This window comes from Sarcophilus harrisii, chromosome 3 (assembly GCF_902635505.1).
Source record: "Sarcophilus harrisii chromosome 3, mSarHar1.11, whole genome shotgun sequence".
NCBI lineage: Eukaryota > Metazoa > Chordata > Mammalia > Dasyuromorphia > Dasyuridae > Sarcophilus > Sarcophilus harrisii.
In genome coordinates, this window is record NC_045428.1 from 461817950 (window position 1) to 461842619 (window position 24670).

Here is a 24670-nt window from a genome sequence, read left to right on the forward strand (position 1 = left end):
AATAAGTTCTAAAAATGCAAAAACACAGAGGCAAGTTTAGAAGTCAGTTTATTTGTCAGAAATCCAGGATTTTATTAGACTACAAACTCTATATAACTGAACAATTTAAGATGGTAGTCCAAAAAAATTTGTTACCTTATGTTTCCTGAAAAGGCTTATGGTTTCCAGAAATAAGGAACTTACCACATTATACCTTGTTTAAACCAAACCAGTTTAAACTGACTTGGTCTAGTTTTCTTTTTCATAGTGAACAAAGGATATTGACAAAATAGGGAACATCTGGAAAAGGGCAATGAGGGACATTAATGATCTCATCTACTCAAATACATGCCATATAAGTACAAGTTGAATAACTTGTGAAAGTTTAGCATGGAGAAGGGAAGAAACAGAGAGAAATGATAATTATTTCCAAGTATTTTACAAGCTATTATGTGAAAAGAAATTATATGTAAAAGTTTGTCCCAACAGACATAGATCTATTAGAATGCATAAATTTGAAAAGAAGCAAATTTAGGCTTTATATGAACATAAAATCTGAAACAACTGTATATAACCCAAAGGGAAATGAATTGCCATGATAGTCATTGGTTCCATTTAAATTAAGCTCTTTAAACTATATTATTAACACTGCTGTAGGTTCATTAAGGGGAAATTATGGGGTAGGGTTTGAATTAGATGGCATGTTCTTTCTAATTCTCCAAAAAAACTCTTTATGTTCCATGTATCTTTATTTAGAAGGAAAAATAATGCCAAATTAATCAACTACTTACCCTTTAGCTTTGGATCTTAAAGATTCTTGACATAAAGCACATGTTTTCTATTAAACTTCTCATAGTCAAGTCATGATCGGAGCCTTCTAATCTTTGTTAATGTTGATGGGAATTAGGACATAGAATTCAGTCTCTAAAATGATTTCATTTGATTTGCAAAGTAATTATTTCTAATTGTTACTTTTAGCTTTTTGCTCTTAACTGAAAATTTAAAATATTCTTATGACTGACATAACCTCCTTAACCATAGGTAAAGACATAGTGTTCATTGATGGCAACAGAGCCCCTGATGATGCAACTTTAGGCTTTTTATAACATATCTGGGACCTCATTAGTAATACACATATAAAGACTTTCACTGGGACTCATCTCATAAGGGATTCCCCTTTCCTGGGAAGAAGTCATTAATACTTTCTCTACTTCTTAGTTCTTTCACTTTTTTTCATTGTTCTCTAAAGAGAGAAGACAACATGAAATGGAGGAGTGGCTAGGGAGGACACAGTTAATCCAAAAATTATAAAGATCTTGATTGGCGTTATAGGGCACTTTATTGAAAATTTTTTCTAGGAATAACTACCATTTTGATTATTATTTTCAAAAGTAGAGGTGAAAAGTGTGTGTGTGTGTGTGTGTGTGTGTGTGTGTGTGTGTGTGTTTGGTTGTGTACAGAGTTGCTGAATGGCAGGAAGATTATGACATTGCATTAATTAATTTTTGAAGAGCTATACACAGCAAGTTCTCTTTTCTCAAGAGTTCAGGACTCCTGAGCAGAAATACAGGGGTGCATCTGACTGAGAAGTAGAAAGTGGATCAAATCACCATGACAGGAAAATGGACGGAAAAATAGATTTTTTGCTAGAGATAAAAATCATTTTTCCCTAAAGAAACTTCACAATTCACAATAACACAGTATGGCAACATAATAAGAATATAATTTTAACCAATGGAAACTCATTTCATTGAAAGACAATTGTTTCAGATTTTGTAACAATCACTTCTTGTATTATGATAGGCTGTTCCCTTTGAAAGATCAGAAGCAGATATCTGTGATTGTGGATCTCAAACTTTTTGGGCTTAGGACTCTTTTATGCTGCTAAATGTTGAATATTGCTAAAAAAATTTTATTTATTGAGCTATATCTGTGTTTACTATATTAGAAATTGAAACATCTTAGTATTATTATGAAAATACTTTTGACCTTAAACCCAAGGGGGAGGGAATGGTTGTTTTTAATTTGTCTTTTTATTCTCCATGATTAAAATAGTATGTTATATTTGTAAATTGTAAATTAAATATTTGAAAGATTGGATTGAACTGATTACAGGGACCAGGCCATATGAAGTCATTTCTTTGCAAGGGATCCATTCAAATTTTGTTAAGAATAGCTATCATAGTGTGACAGTATATTGTTCTCTTTGAAAGCTTGTATTGAGAAAAATAGATCTATAGCACTAGTTTTCAAATAATTATTCTCAAGATATTTTGTTTTATTATGAAAAAAGTTTTGGTCTCATAGACTCCCTGAAAAGGTTTTGGAGACTTCCCAGGGATTTCTCTACCACACGCTGAGAGCCACTGATCCAAACCAAAGCATCAGAATTGTTGAGGAGGAAAATTTTTCTTTTTTATCTTTAAAGAAAGGCTTATAAGAATTAAAAATTTATTTTATTTGTAATTTATCAAACTTTATTATTTATGTATATTACACATAAAATCATTATTAATGTTATTATTTTCTCTCTCAATACTCAAATATATGTATATTTTAAATTTATACATATGTGTGTATAATAATTTCTATACTAGGTAATTTCAAGGAGAAAGGAACAACAGGATTACAATATAAATTAAGAGAGGGCTAAAAGGAACTGAAGTAAAGGAAATTTTTTATATATTTCAGAACCAACTTAGACAATAATTTCTGGATGAACATCTGGTTAATATGAAAAGTTGCTAATCAGAACACCTTTGTTCTTCAAAGAAATTATGAAGTAATTAGTAAATGCATTTTTAGTGTAAACTATTACAGGACAGAACATAGAGTTTTAAGGACTCCAGAATGATCACTAAAACAAACAGATAAAATAACTTCCTATATTCTCAGGACCTTTTTACTTTATCTTTCAGGAAACATATATACGATAAAGTTTAATATATTATTTGTGACCTAGTTTCCTAGATGTTTTATTCTATTTAATTTCAACTAACACTATAAAAAATTTTGTTTCTCTATCATATCTCCCTAATTTCCCCTTACTAATCTTTTATAGGATGTTATAATATTACCTGACAATCATGGATCATAATTTATTGAATTACTCATTATATTGAAAAATAAGACAATACCTAATTCAAGAGAAGATATTGTGATTAGATTTATCTAGATAAACCAAGAATTAAAATTATTTATGGCCAAATTAGTAACATAGTTCCAAATGGATCAAGTTTTTGATTCAACCTCAGATAAGAGAGGAAGAAGAGAGAAATTATTACTTCAGCATTGTCTGCTATTCTCCCAAGTGGAAAATCAGACACTACCCTCTCATTTTGTCTTTTGAGAGTAAGGGTTTGTAATAAATTGCCCTAGAGGCTGATCAGTCTTTATACTCAGTTCTTTTTTATCAACTCTCCCACACCAGCTGCCATTTTATCTCTTTCTTGAGTGGAACACACACCATCATACACATTCAATAAGTTCTGTTCTTGCTCTAACCATTCCCGTATTTATCATTCATTTATCCCAGAGCTCACACTCCTGAGGCTTGACTCGACAGTCTTAATTTCTTCTACTACAAAGATATAGCTATGATTATTATTATTTAAGATGCCATAATAAAAATGAAATATTGGTTTCCTCACATTTAAACCTTAAGCCAAATGTTACACTCAAATATAGGCAGCATTCATGAAAAAGATAGCTCAGAATACAATGATAGATGTACTTTTAAAAAAGACATGTATTAAAGATAATTTACCACTTTTAAATTCCAGAGCCTGGAAATCCTTTCTATAGTCAAACTCTTTATTTTCAGGGCTAGCTCTGTTTCTCACAGAGTTTTCCTTTGTAAGAATACTTTATAAAGAAAAGAAAGAAAAAGAAGGGAAAGAATAAAAACCAGTAAACCCAACAAATATGTTGATAAATTTTTTGAAAATACCTGCCGTTCCCCCAACTGTAGCATGGTCAGATTTTAAACATTTAGTATAGAAGAATTCTGTCCCAAAATTCAGATTCTTTTACCTGCTTATGGTGCTGAACTTCAGAAAATCTTGTTTATTTTCCCAAGACAAAAAAAGTGCCTCTCTGTCTCCCAAACCACTTCTTTCCTTACCATGAGTCCATCTATTATGGTGTTACAGGATGGACCCTTAACACTTCTTACACATCTATTCACATTTAAGGTTGTAATTGTTTTTCCCTCCATTCAATTCTTTTGTCCAGATGATTATGTGTTGTATTGGAAAAGAAAAAAGTCAAGAATCAAGAGAATTGGATTCTGGCTAAGAGCAAATAAGTAATCCTTTTTTAGATATAGTTTCTTTAGCTAAAAAACAATGGTTTGGACCTGTAAACCATTAAATACTCTTCTAGCTTTAGCATTGTAAGTAACATTCATCTTGAAAACTTAACTTCCAGTTGCAAAAATTACAGATAGTTTACAGAAGGGCATTTGGAAAAACTGCATACAGTTTATCTGCAATACAGATATTTAAAATAACTAATCAAACTCTATAAAATATCAGGAGTAGGTCACTCCATGGTTGAATTTTGTAAACCACTTGGAATGCAAGTCAGGGAGATAACAGGAGCATAAATGTGGGGAGGGAGATGTAGCTTACTGGCTTGAGAAGTTCCCAAAATGCATGTAAGTTGGTCTTCTAATAAAATATAAATAAGGGGCAAAGTATCTGCTTTTTACAAATTTCTCTCTCTGACTCTTCTGTCTTTCTGTCTTGTCTCTTTCTATGTCTGTCTTTCTTCAAATCTCTCTGTCTCTGTTTCTCAATCTTTCTCCTTCTTTCTCCCTCATTTTTCAGTCTCCACTAAATTCATCACTCCATTTCTTCTTTTGCTAGAATGTTCTTTACATCCCTCTATCTTTCTCTTTTTTCAGTCTCCACTAAATCCATCAATCCAATTCTCCTTTTACTAGAATGTTCTTTTTATGACTTCCCTCAATGAAATTTTGACATCTTTATTCCTCAGACTATAGATGAGGGGATTTAGCATGGGCACAATAATAGTGTAAAAGACAGAGGACACTTTCCCCTGATCCATGGAGCTGACTGAAGATGGCTGCAGGTACATGAATGCAAGAGAGCCAAAGAATACACCAACTGCTATAATATGGGAGCTGCAGGTACTGAAGGCTTTTGATCTGCCTTCAGAGGACTGAATTTTTAAAATGCTAGCAATGATGAAAACATAAGAGCAAATAATGGTCAGTGTTGGGAAAAAGATATTGAATATGCTGGAGGCCAGAGTCACTACGTCATTGACATAGGTGCTAGAACAAGAGAGCTTCAAGAGTGGAAGGAGATCACAGAAGTAATGATTAATTGCATATTCCTTACAGAAAAACACTCTAAGCATACAGCCAGTATGAGCTGTTGCCCCAATTAGGCCCAATGCATACACTCCACTCACCAACCATGAGCATACCTGATAGGTCATGATAAGACTATAACGGAGGGGATGGCATATAGCAACATAGCGGTCATATGCCATGACAGCCAACATTTGACATTCAGAAATGGCAAAAAAACCAAAAAAATAGAACTGAGTCATGCAATCAGAATAAAAGATTGTGTTCTTCTCTGACACAAAATTCACTAGCATCTTGGGTGTGATGACAGTTGATTGACATAGATCAATGAAGGACAAATTACAGAGGAAATAATACATGGGGTTATGTAGATGTGAACTCAGCCCAATAAGTATAATCATGCCCAGGTTCCCCATCACAGTGACTACATAAATCCCTAGGAATAGGAAGAAGAGCGGCAGCTGGAACTTAGGATGGTCTGTCAATCCTATGAGAATGAACTGGGTCACTAGTGAATAATTTCCTCTCTCCATTCTTTTGATAGGGTAAGAAGAAAAGACAAGAATCTGTTCACAAGAAGAGAAAAAAAGAGTCCTCATTATTTCCAGTCTTGAGTGAAACCTCAGAAAGAATAATAAAATTATTATATAAATTCTCATGATTCTTTTGGCTCTATCAGTTTTCCTTCATAAACTCAAGACTATCAACCTTATAGGTATATATGGTATGTAAAGTAGACTTACTTGACCTTCTCTCCCACATACAATAATAATAGCTAATTATTTCTGAAGGTATTTGTTCACAAAATAAAATATATACAAAATATTACAATATATAAAATACTTGTAGAACATTGAGGATTATTTTATTAAATGACCATAGTAATCCTGTCTATAATAAACTCAAAGGTCAAAAGTTTTGGAACAAAAACTCATTATTTGACAAAAATTGCTTGGAAAACTGAAAAACAGTATGGGAGAAACTAGGTATAGACCAATATGTCATGCTGAATATCAAGATAAGGTCAAAATGGGTACATGATTTATACAGACAGGGCAATATAATAAATTAAGAAAGCAGGGAATAATTTTTTTGTAATAATTATGGATAAGGGAAGAATTGAGAACCCAAGGAGATAGAGCATTTAAATGTAAAATATATAATTTTGATTATATAAACTTAGGAAGCTTTTGCACAAATAAAACCAATGCAAACAAAATTATAAGAAGAGCAGGTAATTGGAGGTAAGAAATTTTGCAACAAATATCTCTAATAAAGATATCATTTCTCAAATATGTAGAGAACTGAATCAAATTTACAAACATACAAGTTATTCCCTAGTTGATAAATGGGCAAAAATTATGAACAAAAAATTTCCTGATAAAGAAACCAAAGCAAATACATTAAGTCATTATTGGTTAGAAAAAAGCAAATTAAAATAACTCTGAGGTACCCAGCAGTGCTACTACTGGGCTTATACCCAAGGGAAAGGGACCTGTATGTGCCAAAATGTTTGTGGCAGTTCTGTTTGTAGTGGCTAGAAACTGGAAAATGAATGGATGCCCTTCAATTGAAGAATGGTTGGGTAAATTGTGGTATATGAATGTTATGGAATATTATTGTTCTGTAAGAAATGACCAGCAGGATGAATACAGAGAGGCCTGGAGAGACTTACATGAACTGATGCTGAGTGAAATGAACAGAACTAGGAGATCATTATATACTTCAACAACGATACTGTATGAAGATGTATTCTGATGGAAGTGGATTTCTTTGACAAAGAGACCTAATTCAGTTTCAGTTGATCAAAGATGGACAGAAGCAGCTACACCCAAAGAAAGAATACTGGGAAATGAATGTAAACTGTTTGCATTTTTGTTTTTCTTCCCGGGTTATTTTTACCTTCTGAATCCAATTCTACCTGTGCAACTAGAAAATTGTTTGGTTCTGGACACATATATTGTATCAAGGATATACTGCAGCATATTCAACATATGTAGGACTGCTTGCTATCTAGGGGATGGGGTGGAGGGAGAGAGGGGAAAAATCGGAACAGAAGTGGATGCAAAGGATAATGTTGTAAAAAATTATCCTGGCCTGGGTTCTGTCAATAAAAAGTTATTATAATAAAAAAAAACTCTGAGGTGACATATCACATATATCAGATGGGCTAATATGACAGAAAAAAAGATAAATGTTGGAGATATGTTGGAAAATCAGGACACTAATATACTGTTGGTAGAGTTGTAAACTGATCCAACAGTTCTAGAGACCAATTTGGAACTATGCCCAAAAGCCAATATATAAAATTGCTATAGCACTGTTAGTCATTTATCCCAAAGACATTCACAAAAGGAGGAAAAATCTTTTTGTACAAAAATATTTATAACATCTCCTTTTATGCTAGTTAAAAATTGAAAAACAAAGGGATGCCCATAAATTTGGGAATGCTTAAACAAGAATGGTATATGCTTGTGATGAAATATTAATGTGCTATAAGAAGTGTCAAAGAGGATGATTTTAGAAAAAATCTGTAAAAACTTACATGAACTGATGCATAGTGAAGTTAACAGAACCAGGAGAATTTTGTATACAGTAACAGCAAGATTGTATAATAAAGAAGTGTAAATGTTTTAGTTATTTAGTTAGCAATATAATCATCCAAAAAAATTCCTAAAGAATTCATGATGAAGCATATTATCAACTTTAAGAGAAAGAACTGATATTTGAAATCAGACTGAAGTATGCTATTTTTAGTTTCTTTCTTTTTTTTTTTATTCAAGTCTTGTAAAAATGGCTGATTTGGAAGTATTTTACATAAGTGCACATGTGAAATTTTATCTGATTTTTTACCATCACAAGGAGTGGGGGAGAATAGAGAAAGAAAGAGGAATGGAATTTGGAACCAAAACTTTGGATAAATTTTTTTCAAAAGAACATTGAAACTTGTGTGCACATAGCAAGTATACATAAGGATAAAATCCCAAATTACTTTCTCCTCAGAGGAAATCATCAAAACTTTTGACTCTTTGTGGAACTCTATTCACAAAACAGTGGCTTTTGAGCTCCCAACCAATTATATTTAGAGCTTATCATATTTTGGAGTCAAAACTATAGCCTCCTTACTTTGTAAGGAAAAGGGCTCAGACATTGCCAAAAGCACATGATTGGAATGCTGTGAACTGCTAAGAAATCTATTTAGCATTTGTGAGGAGAGTTCTTGAGGTCTCAAGACATTTTTGAATAGAATGGTTGATTGATTTGATGGTCAATAAAAGAAATGGTATAAACTTATTATACTTAAATTTTGTCAAAATAATTGATAAAGCCATATGAAAAATGTGAAGTGAAGTGACATGAACTGAACAAAAGTAATTTCATGGATTTACACTTGGTGGAACTCCTTGCAAAGAGTACTCATTAATGATTTAATATCAACTTGAAAAGGGTCCTTGGAAGAGTGCTTTATGGATTAGTACTCTGTTTTGTATTATTGATCATTCCTTGATCAGTGATTTGGATGACAACATTAATGGTTTTCACTGGACACAAATCTTGGAGAAAGAAGTTACTTATAGTTTGACCAATTCATGATTCAAAAATATTCATGATAGTTTAGGACAATAGGCTTAATCTAGTATGATCAAATTAAATAGGAACAAATGAAAAGTCTTGCATTGTAATATAGGAATCAGTTTAAAAAAATATTGACATTGGTCAACCCATAGTTCGAGCACTGTTTCCTATACTGTTAGTCATAGTTGAGGAACATTGACAAAGGACAATATTCAGAAAAGGACAATGAAGGTCATGAATAATCTTGACTACATGCCACATGACTATAATTTGAATGACTTGTGAAAGGTTAGCATGGAAAAGAGAAGGATCATGGTAATTGTTTCCAAATATATTAATGATTGCTAGATCATTAAAATGATATTAGATTTACCAAGTTTCTCCCCAAAGTAGCACCAAAGGCAAAGTGTGAATGTTGCAAATAAACATTGATGTAAGGATAAAATACTCAACAAGTATTTTTATTCCAAAAGAAAAAGTTCTCTGTTGGTAGGTAATGTGTTCTTTTTCAAGCAAAGATTTATAAGCTTCATTACTTTAGTGGGTATTTGGGTGGATTTGTGGGGTAGGACTTGAACTATATGGAAATTCCCTTTCAAGTCTCAAATTCTGCATTTCTTTAATTCTGAAAGGGATTACCCCATAGTCCAGATTCTCTTTCTTTTTTTTTTTCAAACTAGCTGAACCCAGTTTTTTGTTCTGGGCAATTGAGTGATGGGTAGGGAATGTGGACATATCCTTTCTTTTGCCTGAATTTCTGTGCTTCTTTTAAAATTAAAATGAAGAATACCATCAAATTAATCAAACACTCACCCTCTATCACTGAATATTAAATCCTCTTCATTTACATGCTCTTGGCTGGTCAGTGTCTTCTATGAAACTTACTATGGTTATGGCACAGAAACTTTTAAGCCTTTTTAGTGATGATTAACTCCATCTCTAAAATGCTCTAGAAATTGATTTGATCTGAAGATGATCATTTTGAATTTTGACATTATAAAGAATTTCCTCTTCAATATAGATAAAGAAATAGCATTTACTCATGTCAACAAAGCTCTTAATGATATAGCTTGAGGGCTATATGGTTATTGAGAAAGTTCCTGGGACCTCATTAATAATACACAGAGAGAGAGGCTCCTACAGAGATTCATCTCACAAGAGATTAGCCCTTTTCAGGAAAGAATTCGTTACTGTTTTCTCTTACCTCCTAATTTTTGCCCTTTGTGTACATAAATATCTCAGACTTTGATGCCAGTGTTTTGCTGAGGAATTCTGTCATGTGGGACCAATTTATTTGAGTTAGGGTTCAGAAAGTTGAGGGTAGTTCTTAAAACTTTGATCATTCCCTGTCATGGTTGAAGCAACCTCAATTCAGATATAATGGTAATTGAAAAATTTGGACACCTAACAGGTCTGCATATTAACAAAATTAATAAGAAGGGACAGAAAAGAAGTATGTGAGTCGGAAACTCAATTTGTTTGAGAAGAAATAAAATAACAGGACATCTATAATTGGTAGCAACAAGAAACCCATTAGGTTAGTTGCTGAGTGATAGCAATAGAGTGAAGGACTGAAGATTTCAAAACTAAGCCAAGAATATGTTTTCTTCCAGATCTAATAGATAAAAGGGTATTTTAGAAAGCACATATATCCTTCAAAAAGCTGTCCTTAGATTTGTCTTCTAGGTAATACCAGGTTTTGATGATCACCACCAAATAGAAATAATATGACAAGAAACAATTAGAATGAAAAAGAGTTTCTTCATAATGGGAAAAAAAGTTGTAGAATGAAATGTGAAAAAGGATGAGTTATTATTGCTTAGGAGCAGGTAAACAGTGTCCAGAAGCACTTTCTTAATTGCTAATCTTTCCTGCTTCTATTTACTTTTCTTTGGTTCCTAGTGTATGGGTCTTCTGTCTATGAAATATATTATGAAGACTTTGTGAGAGGTCTTAGCCTTCTCTTTTCCATTTTCAAGACAGAAAATGTATAGTTACAGGTTCTCTTCAGTGTTAGGTCTCCTAAAAATAGACAAGAATCAGACTTCAGATGAGCTCTGGTAGAGAACAAGTGGTCTAACTATCTTATTATAACCTGATATATATATATATATATATATATATATATATATATATATATATATATATATATATATTCCTAAGGAAATAAGCAAAGAGCCTGAGTGGTAAATCTTGCTACCAAAAAAAAAAAAAAAAAGGTGTATTCTTCTTGCATGTCAAGATCTAGGATGAAGCTCTGGTGTCCTTGTGTAGTATGCATCAGGATGTTCTAATCTATTCTTGAGAAGGAAGAAGATTATTAGATATAAAACACAAAATATTAGGGAAATTTCCTCATAAGACTCTAGTGGAGATAGTAAAAAAGGAAATTATAAAAACCTTGTTCTAATCACAGCACAAAGAGAAAAATAGCTTACATTTTTAATGATCAGAATCAACAATGAAACTGACTATTATGTATTCCTAATGCTTGAAGTTTTTGATAAGGAAATCTGATGACCAATTTGGGAGGATATTATATAGGATATTTTTGTTTCAGTGATTTAGTCAGCTATCCAGTTTCTTCATAATGGCCTAGATGATAGCAAATAGAAATCCAAGAAGTTACACAAAAGAGTATCTATCAGAAAATAGAGCAAAAACATATTAGAGCAAGTTATCTTATCTCAATTAAGAGGCAGTTCCATATGTCACTAAGCGGGAGATTTCCTGAGTTGTCTAAAATGATATGCTGAGGACATGATTGGAATGCCACCTCTTCTTTACTTTAGATTCCATTCAGAGTTCTTGTCTATTTTTAGGAACCCCACCAGGAAGAGAACTGGAACCATATGTTTTCTCTCTTGAAGATGCAAAATAGAAGAACAAGATGTCCTCTCCCAAACTTTTACTAATTCTGCCATGGCCTCCCTTCCTCACCTTCCTTGCTAATGGAGCTCTGAATGGTGGAAATCTTGGCAGGAACTAACTGTACCCTCTATTGACTACCTCATTCTCCATTGAGTTGAAGATTAGTCTAGGACCACTCTCAATAGTTCGAACTTAAGTGGTCTTGTTTAGTTGGAGATCTAGCCCTGATATTGAGTGACTTTAAACTCCAAGATATGTACTTTCTTTTCAACTGGAAATCTAGGCCTGGGGGCATTGAAACTCATTCAATAGAAGCTCCAGCCTCAGACTTCTTATAAAAAGTCAATTTTGAACTCCAAATCTCTGCAGAGGTCCGAAGTAGGATTATGCTTTGCCAAAGAAGCAAAGCTGCCTGCCAGGATTCCTGCCCACTGTGAAAACATCCTCTTCTCAGTGGTAACCTTTGTTTCCCTAACAGGACCTCTTGCCACTAAGAAGTTTGTCTTCCTAGCAAAGCTGGCTTCTCAGTGCCAATAAAAATTCCTTTTCTTGCCACATTCAGACTTTGGGTTTGTGAATTCTTTCACATTGGACCTGCACCATCCAGAGGGGATTCTCCACCCCAGTTCCCACAACTTTCTGCACTGCCAATAACTATACCAGTTCCCTTGATATGCTTGACCTTTTGTTCTCTAAGATGAATTTTATTATTTTTTGGCAATTTCCATTTATATGGAGGCTATCACTCTGGAAGGTAGCATTCCCTGAGAGTTTTCCAACTTATGAATGTTCACACTTTAATTGTCACCCATGCTACTGGTGGGCTGAACTCTGAATATCAAGTTGGGGATGTTTTGTTGATCCAAGATCATATCAACTTGGTATAGATCTCAATGGTCAAAATCCACTCAGAGGTCCCAGTGATGAGAGGTTTGGAGAAAGCTTTCTTCTCATGTCTGATGCCTGTGACTGGGTTCTGAGACAACAGGCCTATTGCATATGGAAAGAAATGGAATAAGAATGACCAATGAAAGAAGGAGCCCATGTTGTGGTAGGAGGACCCAACTTTGAAACTATTGCAGAGTGTCACTTTCTGCAGAAACTAGGGGCTGAGTGCCAGAGATGACAGTGGCCAGACACTGTGACTTTGAGTCTTTGGATTCTCCCTCATCAAAAACAAATCAGTATTGGACTATGAAAACTGGGAGACAGCTAGTAAGGAGGAAGTACTTGTGGCTGCATGCCTGGCTGCTAAGAAGTTGAGCAACTTGTCTGTGCACTTGTGGAAAATATGCAGGCCCTGTTGATGAGGTCTAGATATGAGGTACCTAAATGAAATTAGGGTTTAATTGAGATCCAGTGGCAGGTTAGGGGTACAGGGAATCAAATAGAGTACCTCTGTAACTCCATTGGATTTGGTGCAAGGATATTGAGTTAAATGAAGTCTAGTGGCAGCGTGACCCCAATAAAAGCATTTATTGGCCCAAAACGCTAGATTGTTAAAAGAGGCTTATTATGGGGTTTGGAAGTAAGGTTAAAGTATAGTTAGACAAGAGAACTGTTTGGTTCTGCACACATATATTGTATCTAGGATATACTGTGACATATTCAACATATATAGGACAGCTTGCCATCTAGGGGAGGGGGTGGAGGGAGAGGGGGGAAAATCGGAACAGAAGTGAGTGCAAGGGATAATGTTGTAAAAAAATTACCCTGGCATGGTTTCTGTCAATAAAAAGTTATTATAATAAATAAAAAAAAATAAATAAAATATAGTTAGGAAAATAGGTAAAGGTAGAGATAAGAAGGACACCGAACAGAGAATCCAGTGGACAGAGGGTCCTGACATGCTAAGTGTGAGGCTGGCATATTTGGGACCTCTGCAAAGAGGGAGATCCCACTTGGCCCCTTTTATAATGGGAGATTTAGCTAGAGGGGCCTGTGGGTGTAATCCTAAATTGGCTCAGATCCTGATCTTCTATTGGAATTCAAAGGGACCAAGATTTGTGAATCAAAAGGTAATTACATTAACTAGGAGGGGTTGGGAATCAGAAAGAAAGGAATCTTAAAGGGACCACACCCACATCACTATCTGAGAAGACTTTTTGACTCGCAGACTGCCTGGCCTCTTCTGTTCCCTGTTGTCCACTTGGTATTCCAGACAGTGATCAGCTTTACTTCCTTGCTTGAGCTATTTAGCTTTCTGTCTTGAGGTTATGGTGGAAAGGTATTCTATATCCTCAGAATATCTACTTATCCTTTGAGGTCCTTCCTAATGGTATATAATTCTCTTTTATTCCATGAGTCCCTTAGTCTAAATGAAAGCTGGATCATTCCATTGTACTCCTATCCATAATTAGCATCCTTCATTCCACCTCCAGTGGACTTATCTAGGAATTAAGTCCACTTTTCATTAAGGCTGCTGCTAATATTTTGAAAAGACTACTTGTACACTCCCTGAGTTCTCTGCCATCCTATGATTTCTAAGGTCTTTGTGGTCCAAACCAGTATGTGTTACTAATTTAGTACTCTGGGAATAAAAATCAGTTGGACAGAAATGTTTTTTCCTTTCTGCTGAAGATTTGACTGAGTGGGAAACAAAAGTTTAAGGTTGTGAGAATATGTATGTAAATATGATGATGGCAAAGATGACAGGCTTCTTAGATAATAAAGAATGGATGTTTCTTTTAAAAAAATGATAATAATTTTTAAATTGTGTTTCTTGGATCTCTTTTCCAGGTTGGCTGTTTTTCCAAGGAGGTATTTTATATTTTCTTCCATTTTTCATTCTTTTTCATCTATTTGACTGATTTTTGATGTCTCTGAGTCATTAGCTTCCATTTACACCATTCTAATTTTTAATATGTAATATTCTTCAAGTAGCTTTTTATCCCTTTTATTCTATACTATGCTTTTTACTTTATTGTTTTTCTCTGTTCCCTCCCGCTCCCCCCACCAAGAAGGCTACAAGTAGATATGTTTTACATACATGTGGTTGTCTCTGATCATACCCATATATAGACATATGCATTCATATGCATCTATGTAAGACTATATTATACTTGTATGTCCCTATTTCTTTGAAGGTGGATAACACCTTCCTTCATAAGTCGTAGTCTTTCCATATTTTTCTAACTCCATGAACTTATCATTTCCTATACCACAGCAATATTCCAAGCCTATACTATTCAATATTTTTAGGTATTTTAAAAACTGTTGAGTAATATGGGATATATAGTTTCCCCACTTTTCTTTTTTCATTACATTTATTTTAACTTTAGCTTTGAGATTATAATTATTATTCCTATTTTTTTTAACACAATAAATTATATTCTTGATCTTTATTTTGTGTTTCTGGGCTCTTTTTCCTATCTCTCCTGGCTTCTTTAGATTATTTCCACATGCTTCCTTGTCATACTATGACTTAACCTATTCCCTTTTCCAATTATCTTTATGCTCTTCCTCTTTTCCTCTTGCTCTCTTGCTTCTATCTGAATTTAGAGATATATATGCTGTTCTCTCTTTATTCATTTTCCATTAATCTACATATTTCCCCCTTATCCTATTTCATCACTCTCATTTCTTTATAAATTTAGAAGACTTTTATTCCCTTCTAAATTTTTGTTGTTCTCTCTTTAACTTCAATCTGATGTGGAGTTCCCTCTAAAAATGCCTCACTTATTCTCTTTCCCTTTCTACCCTTTTACCCTCTTATGTCTTTCTGAATTTAGAAGATTTTTATTTACTCCTAGATATATATATATATATATATATATATATATATATATATATATATATATATGTTCCCTCTTGAACCCATCATCATAAGAGTAGGGTTCCAGAACTACCAGCTCTTTCCTATCTAATTCTTGTATCATTTCTTCTTCTTGCACTTGATTTGTATAAAATAATTATTCTTTTTGCTATTACTTACCTAATTTTACTTTTTAGAATCACAATATATCAGCTCTATTCCAATCCTTTTTTTTTCCAAATTAATCAGTTATTAATGGCATTAGAAATATAGTTTACAATATAGTTTACCCTTATTGACTCCCTTGTGACTATTACTTGATGTTTACCTTTTATTTCTCTTGGATCTTGTATGTCAAATTTTGTGTTAAGTTCTGATCTTTTTGCAACAAAACCCTGAAAGTCTTCCAATTCATTGAATATCTTTTTTTTTTCATTTAGGATTATGCTTAATTTTGTTGGGTATTATATCTTTGGCTACAACTCCAGTATTTTTGTTCCTCAACATATAAATGCATGCTCAAGTTATTTTTCAAAAAAAAAAGTTATCACAGATTTTGAAAGGAAACAACATAGAAGGTAGATCAATAGGGTTATAGACTAAAAGAATCTAGTTCATATTCTTGAGCTCAAAGTAATTAAAGACAGCAACTCTAACCATGAAATTAAAAGATATTTGCTCCTTGGAAGGACAGCAATGACAAATCTGCATAACATATTAAAAAGGAAATTTTTTGCAACAAACTCACAAAAACCCATATAGTCAAAGATGTGGTTTTTCCATTAAGACTCTAAAGCTATAAGAATTGGAATATACAGAAAGCTGAGTGCTAAAGAATTAACACTTTTGATTGTGCTGATGGAAATGAATTCTGAGAGTACTTTGGAGAGCAAGTCTATTAAATGAGTCAATACTAGAATAAATTAATTCAGGCTGTTCACTGGAAGGACAAACACTGAAGCTGAAACTTAAATACTTTGGCTACAAAATGAGAAGATGGAATTCATTGGAAAAGACTCTGATGTATGAAAGACTGAATGTACAAGGAAAAAGGGACAGTAGAGGATGATATAGCTAGATAGCGTCTTGGAAACAATGAACATGAACTGGGACCAATTCAAGAGATAGTGGAGGGTAGAAGAGCTTGATTTCCTTGGTTGATGGAATTACTAAAAGTGAGATATGAAACTGAATGACTGAACAACAGCAACAACAACAGTCTCTTATAGATGTAAGGTAAGGGGGGATTGTGTAAAAATCACTTTAGACAATAAGCAATTGCCCCTCTGAGACTGAAAGTTAAAGAAATTTGGAGTCTTCAATACTGTTGTCCAGAAGCCCTATGTCAATGATATCCAGAGTTTATGATGTATATATTTATCCTACTAGATGATATGATGGCTTGAGTTCAGAGATGGAGGTTTATTTCTTCTTTACATCATCCCAGCAGGAAGCTAATATAATGCACATATAAAATATTAACTAAATAATTATCCGATTAATTAAACAACTGCATATTTGAATGTAATATGGCAAATCTGAAAAAAATAATAAAAACCCTTAAAACAATCCAGGTCTGTGTGAATAAAATGTCAAAGATTATTTATAGCTGTAAAGATACTAAAGTAAATATTCTTTACATTTCCATTGTCACCAACATTTCTTCTTTTTTTGGTAAAAAGTTTTGAAAAAGACATGTTCTGGAGGCAGTAAGATTTGGCGTAAATATTCATCCTTAAATAATGAAATATAATATAAAGAAGCTACCTGATATTCAATAGTGGTATAATCATGGTCTCCTAAAAATTCATTTTCCTTGTCCCTAAAATGAAGACAATAATGCTCACAACATCAATTTTAGATTGTTATAAGGGATAGTAAAAGACATTATCTAGTCTGATATAATCCAACTAGCATTTGGCAAACAACTATTCTAAGCAAGATAGAATATTTAAATAATTTACACAGAGAAATTTGTAAATGTCTTAGAACTAAGCAAAACTGAGCTATTTTATTTGGGGCTTGTTTTTGCTTGTTTGCAAGGCATTTGAGGTCAAGTGACTTGTCCAAGATCACACAGCTAATAAGTATTAAATGTCCGAGACCAGATTTAAGCTCAGGTTCTCCTAACTCCAAAGCTTGTGTTCTATCCATTGCACAATGTAGCTGCTCCTGAGGGTTGTTATTAAAACAATTAGTTCATTGGTAAAAAAAATCTTATCTCCAGGAAAGTCTTAAAAGAAAATTTCCCTAAGCATTTAGACTAACACACAAGAACTTACCCAGGAATAGGAAAGAGAATTCAGATGTGTACTAGCATAAGGATATCAGAGTTTTGTATGAGGTTTTGACTTGCAGGAGGCTTATCTTTTCATTTTTTTGTAGGAAAGCCTACCACTCACCCTTCTTTGCATAGATAAAAGTTAATGAAACCAAAGGGTATCTCAGTCATCACAGCTCTCTACTAGGGCTCACTTAAAGGCATAAAGTTCTTCAAATATAATCCTTGGACAGAAAATCCATAAATTAGGCATTGAGGATCAGCAAAAATAAATACAAAAGAAATCAACAATTAAGAAAGTGCATTCTAAATACTTTTAACCTAGCCAAAGCTATATTGCTTATTCATTCTACACAATGCATTCTACAACTCTCATTATAAATAAATCCCTTTGATCCTAAATCCTTTTTGTCATGTTATTTTTATTTTTTGGTGTTCATTGAAATCTGGTATTCTACTAAAAACATTTTTATGGGCACCTTTTACAAGGCTGTATGTGCTTCCTTACATATCTTTTAAACCACAAAACCAAGAAGAAAAGTTGCTGATTCTTTGCTTAACCTTGCTATCTTCAGATTTTCACTTAATAGAGATTAAGTGAAATAACCCAATAACCAACCTAAACAATATCAATCTTTATTATCAGCTATGGAACTCCAATTCACTTTATCTCTTTTCCAATAAGTTTAGTTACTAATTCTTATACTTTTCTACCCCTTCTGTGAGCCATCAGACTTGTCAGATGCTCAGCTTTCTCAACTACCATAAAACTTGAATTCAGACTACTTCAACCTTGAGGGAAGATTATTCTTTTAACAACTGCACCAAAACTTTAAATACTCAATTCAAATAAATTGGTCCCACATAACAGATTTCTCAGGATAGTATTGGCATCAAATTCTGAGAAGATAAAGGGCATATATAAAAGGCAAAAATTAGGAACTAACAGAAAACAATAATGACTTCTTTCCAGAAAGGGGAATCCCTTGTGAGATGAGTTCCTGTGGGAGCCTCTGTGTATAGTTAATAAGGTCCCAGTTTTTTGACAACTATAAAACCCTTAAGGTACATCATCAAGAGCTTTGTAGACATGAGTAAATGCTATTTCTTTACCTATAACTGAAGAGGAAATTCTGTAGACACAATTAGACATGATCATTTTCAGATCAAATCAATATCTAGAACATTTTAGAGATGGAATTCTATATTCTCATTCTCATCATCACTAAAAAGGATTAGAAGTCTCTGTGCCATAACCATTGTAATTTTCATAGAAAACATTAGCCTGCTACCAGTTTGTGAATGAAGAGGATTTAAAATTTAAGATCATAGAAAGTGAGTATTTGATTAATTTGATTTTATTCTTCATTCTAATAAAAAAGATGCATAGAAATTCAGGAACTTGAAAAAGAAAGAATATGCTCACATTATGTTTTACCCATAACTCAATTGCACAGAGCAAAAGACTGGGTTCAACTAGTTTAAAAAATACAAAGAGAATCTGGAGATATGAGGAATTCCCTCTCAGAACTAAAAAAATGTAGAATTTGAAAGTTGGGAGGGAATTTTCATGTAATTCTGATCCTACTGGACAACTCTATCCAGATATTCAGCAAAGTAATAGTTTATCTAGTCTACTTGAAGAAAAAAAAACCTCACAATCTACCAAATAAAACCATTTTCTTTTGGAAGAAAAGTACTTGTAAGGGATGTAAGCCCTCACATCAAGGCTAAATTTGCTTCTTCTCAACATTCACACTTTGCCCTTGGTGCTATACTTTAGGGATAAACTGAACAAGTTTAATGTGATTTAGAAATAACAGTCTTTAAAGTACTTGGAAATAATTATTATGCCCAACTGTTTCTTTCCTTTTCCATGCTAAGTTTTCACAAGTCATTCAAGTTATCTTCATATGACACATTTGCAAGATCATTTGTAACCTTCATTGTCCTTTTCTGAATATTATCTACTTTATCAGTGTCTTTCCTCAACTATAATAAATAGAACTGGAAACAATACTCCAATAGTGGTTTGACCAAGGTAGAGTGTAATAGGAATATTATTTCCTTATTTTGAGACAGTAAGCCTCTCTCCAATGAAACAAAGATTACTTTAGTGGTTTTTTTGGCTGGCATTATGGATGCTTAGTTATATTAAATTTGTGGTCTACTGAATCCCCTGAGCTTTATCAAACACACTTTAAACTTACTTCCATATTATTTTTTGGAACTGATTCCTATAACTACAATGCAGGATTTATATTATTTCTATTACATTTTGTCATACTAGATTAAGCCTATTATCCTAAAGTATTATGCATATTTTTGAATCGTGTATTGGTCAAATCATGAGTTACTTATCTCTCCAACATTTGTGTCTAATGAAAATCATCAATGCCATCATCTAAATCATTGATCAATGTGTGATCAATAGCACAAAACACTCCTAAATCCCCAAAGAACTTTACTGAGTACCACTTTTCAAGTTGAATTTAAATCTTTATTGGCTACTCTTTGTGAGGTATTCCACCAGTGTAATTCCACAAAACTGAACTTTTGTCCAGTTTGGGTTTTTCATAATATGGTTTATGAAATATTGTGCCAAAATTTAAGTGCAATAAGTGTAAATAATTTCTCTTATTGACCAATACATCAATCTAACATTTTATTTAAAATGTTTTGAGACCTCAAGAACTCTCTCCAGGAGGAGAGCCAGATTTGTTAACAGCTTACAGAATTCTAATTATGTGCCCTTGGCAATGACTGAGTTCTTTGTGACATCTTTGCCTTACCTTCAAAAAGAAAATGGATGCAATAATTCCCAACTTGATAAATTCCAAAAGTAATTGGTTGACACCTCCAAAGCCTATTCTATGATAGTTTCACAAAGACCCAAAAGGTTTGATGAATTGCTGAGGCAAGTTGATTCAGTATTTTGTCTTTTACTTTACGTAAATATGTTGCGTGAACTTAAGCCACAATGTTCTTTTAAAATTTCATATATGCAATGCATGTCTAATATTTTGCATATACTTTATTTTGTTAGTAAACACCCTTGAAATTAAATAGTTGTATGGATCAAAATTACTACTGCCTGTAGGATAAAAGTCCAAGCATAGTACTTTCAAATAGTCTGGTTTACATGTCATATACCAGGGAGACATATTCAGTATTATAGGAAAATAGGCAGAGACCAAAGAATCAGAAGAATTTATATTATATTTTTACTGTTTTGTCTGAGGTCTCACTTAAGACTGTTACCAATGAGAACTCTCATTTTCCGTTTCTTGTCAGTAGATTCTTGTGTCTTACTTTATACTAAAAACGAATGGAGAAAGAAAATTATTCACTAGTGACTGAATTCCTTCTCAGAGGACTGACAGACCAGCCTGAGCTCCAGATGCCACTCTTCTTCCTGTTCCTAGGAATTTATGTAGTCACTGTGGTGGGAAACTTGAGCATGATTATACTTATTGGGTTGAGTTCTCATCTCCATAACCCCATGTATTGTTTCCTCTGTAGTTTGTCCTTCATTGATCTTTGCCAATCAACTGTCATCACTCCTAAAATGTTGTTGAACTTTGTGTCTGAGAAGAATATCATCTCCTACTCTGAATGTATGACACAGTTCTATTTTTTTGGTTTTTTTGCCATTTCTGAATGTCAAATGTTGGCTGTGATGGCATATGATCGCTATGTTGCTGTATGTCATCCTCTTCGTTATAATCTTATCATGTCCTTTCAGGCGTGCTCATGGCTGGTGTGTGGGGTGTATATGTTGGGCTTAATTGGGGCCACAGCTCACACAAGTTGTTTGATTAGAGCATTCTTCTGTAATGAAAATGCCATCAATCATTATTTCTGTGACCTCCTTCCACTCTTGAAGCTCTCCTGTTCTAGCACTTATGTTAATGAAGTGGTGACTCTGGCCTCCAATGCATTTAATATTTTTTTCCCAACCGTAACAATTATTTGCTCCTATGTTTTGATTATTGCTAGTATTTTAAAAATTCAGTCCACTTAAGGCAGATCAAAAGCCTTCAGTACCTGCAGCTCCCATATTGCAGCAGTTGGTGTCTTCTTTGGCTCCCTTACATTTATGTACTTAAAGCCATTTTCAGTCAACTACCTGGATCAAGGGAAAGTATCCTCAGTCTTTTACACAATACTTGTTCCCATGCTAAACCCTCTCATTTATAGTTTGAGAAATAAGGATGTCAAAATTGCTTTGAAGAAAGTGATAGAAAGACTAAAATTCTAGACCTAATTCTCATAATGTTATTGGCGTTACTAGATCTTGTCCAGACAAAAAGACAGAGAGAGAAAGAGAGAGAGGGGGAAGAGAGAGAGAGAAAGAGAGAGAAAGAGAGAGAGAGAGAGAGAGAGGAGAGAGAGAGAGAGAGAGAAGGAGAAGAACAAGAAGAATAAGGAGGAGGAGGAGGAGGAGAAGGAAGAGAGGGAGGAAGGGAGGAGAGAGAGGGAGGGAAGGAGGGAGAGAGATAGAGAGAGAAAGAGAGAAAGAGAGAGAGAGATTATATCAAATTCAAAAGTTTTGTACAAACCAAACCAGTACATCAAAAATTAAAAGGAAAGCAGAATGTTGGAAGAAATTTTTGCATAGCATATCTCTGATAAAGAACTCATTTCTGAAGTATATAGAGAATTGAGTCAAATTTATAAAAATACAAGTCATTTGCCAATTGATAAATGACTAAAAGATATGAATAGTTTTCAGACAAAGAAATGAAAACTATCCAGTCATATGAAAAATGTTGTAAATCAATATCAATTGAAAAATAAAAATGAAAATAATTCTAAGGTACAACAAAAGAAAAATGATAAATGTTAGAAGTAATAAGGGAAATTGAGACAAAGTGCTTTGTTAATGGAATTATGAACTGGTCCAACCTTTCTGGAGAGCAATTTAGAACTATTCCCAAAGTTATAGAGTTCTGTATACTATATGATCCAGCAATACTACTAACTGGATCTGCATCCCAAAAAGACATAAAAAAGAAAAAAAGACCTTTTTGGGCAACAACATTTAAATCAACTTTTTTTGTAGTGGCAAAGAATGGGAAAATAAGGGGACATCCATCAATTGGAGAATGATTGAAAACGTTGGGGAGTATAATTGTAATGGAATACTATAATGTAATACTACTATACTATAAGAAATGATGAACAGAATGATTTCAGAAATACATGGAAGGACTTATATGAACTGTTACAAAGTGAAGTGAACAGAATCAGAACTTTACATAACAACAATATTGTAAAGGTTATCAACTGTGTTAGCTATTCTCAGCAATACAATGATCCAAGACAATTCCAAAAAATGCATGAGGAAAAAATACTATTCGCTTCCCAAAAAAGAATTGATGGAGCCTCCACGCATTTTTTTCATGGATTTGTTTGGGGTGGGGGGTTGTCCATAGTTTCTTTCCCAACCTGACTAATATGGAAATACATTTTGCAGGATTGAAATTATACATTTATATTGATTGAAATTATACATTTGGATGTATAATCTATAACAAATTGCTTTCTGTTTCAGGGAATAAAGTGGGAAGGAAGGATGGAATGAATCTGAAGCAAAAATGTAAAAAGTAATTAATCTTAAGAGGTGTTTTAGATGCATTTGAGAAAAATAAAACATTCAAAAAAGTAATCTGTGTTAATACCTCATAAACACACGGATAAAAGATTATAACTCAGTTCTCAATTTTCCTATTTCTGTTCAGGTTTGTCTCTATCCTTCTAGTGAAGTTGATTAACTATGGATTTACCTTTGTCTTTCAACTCCAACATCCAACCAGTTGCTCAATCTTGTTGTTTCTATTGTAATATGGTAATCTCACAGCGTAGGCACAATGAAACATCTCACAGGGTAGGCACAATAAAATATTTGGGCCCTGCCAACTTCAGGATACATTATTTGTTTTGGTTGGGTCAATTCCTGGGGAAAGCAGAAATTACTGTTTACTTTTGGGAACACATTCACTTGCAATTTTAATAACTTGGTATTTCAGATGATGTGGTAAACCCTGGGTCACCCTTAGTCCTACTACAATAGATAGGAATAAGTGGGTGTTGAATTATTCTAAAAGGAACAATGACATTTGCTTTGATTCCCTGTCTCCTGAATTTGGGTCATAAAACTATTATCACTACTCCTAGCTATTGTTCATAAAGCATTTTAAGCTTTTTAAAGTCTCTGGAATATCATCATGAGGGGCTGTGTCATCTCTCCCACCTCCATTTTTAGTAGTTATGATGGAATTTTTAAACACAAATTCTATGCCTTCAATCTCTTGATGTCATGTGTGAATGTGTGTGTGTGTGTGTCCATAGGGAAAGAATTCAAGAAAAGAAGTTGCTTCATCTCTTTAGAAACCAAGACTTGTTAAAATTAAACTGGTCTTTAGCAAGACCAGAAAAGAAGAAACATCTTTAAAGGAATAAGTTAATATTATTATTAGCCTCTTTGACTGAGACAATAATAATGAATTGTTTAATTTCATTTGCTTTTGAATCTTTACTTTCTGTTAAAAATGAAGGCCTAAGCTTCTGAACTTACCAATTCAGTATATCAGTTTTTCTTCATTTAATTATGTGACTTGGGATAAATCATTTAACCATTCTAAGCAGCAGTACAGTCATCTTTAAAAAAAGGATAAAATTCCTTGTTCTAATTTTTCCACAGGGTTCTTATAAGACTTTTGTAAGATGTCATACATGAAAGTATAAATTTTTTTAAATTTTTTAAAGTATAAATTTTTTTTTAAAAGTATAAATTTATATAAATATGTCTTATTATTATGAGATTTTATTTCAGATTTCATGTAGAAATTTCCAGGTCTATAGGATA

General features: G+C 33.4%; 1 protein-coding gene and 2 pseudogenes across 3 annotated transcripts; 2 read left to right on the top strand and 1 right to left on the bottom strand.

Moving 5' to 3' along the window:
• Positions 1-2260: 2260 nt before the first annotated feature.
• On the bottom strand, positions 2261-7311 carry LOC100930257 (olfactory receptor 150-like). Of its 3 annotated transcripts, none has more exons than XM_012545112.3 (2): positions 4942-5853; positions 2261-2287 (listed from the first exon to the last, which is right to left on the bottom strand). In XM_012545112.3, the coding sequence occupies exons 1-2, from the start codon at positions 5848-5850 to the stop codon at positions 2261-2263; spliced, it is 936 nt and encodes a 311-aa protein (XP_012400566.1). In that variant the 5' UTR covers positions 5851-5853. The 3 variants fall into 3 exon arrangements, with proteins under 3 accessions (XP_012400566.1, XP_012400565.1, XP_003764387.1); XM_012545111.2 differs by lacking the exon at positions 2261-2287 and adding an exon at positions 7295-7311 and having other exon boundaries at positions 4921-5842; XM_003764339.3 differs by lacking the exon at positions 2261-2287 and having other exon boundaries at positions 4921-5853.
• Positions 7312-8110: 799 nt separating this feature from the next.
• On the top strand, positions 8111-14880 carry LOC100928198 (annotated as a pseudogene).
• A 6232-nt stretch (positions 14881-21112) lies between these two features.
• Positions 21113-22060, top strand: LOC100929994 (annotated as a pseudogene).
• Positions 22061-24670: the final 2610 nt, after the last annotated feature.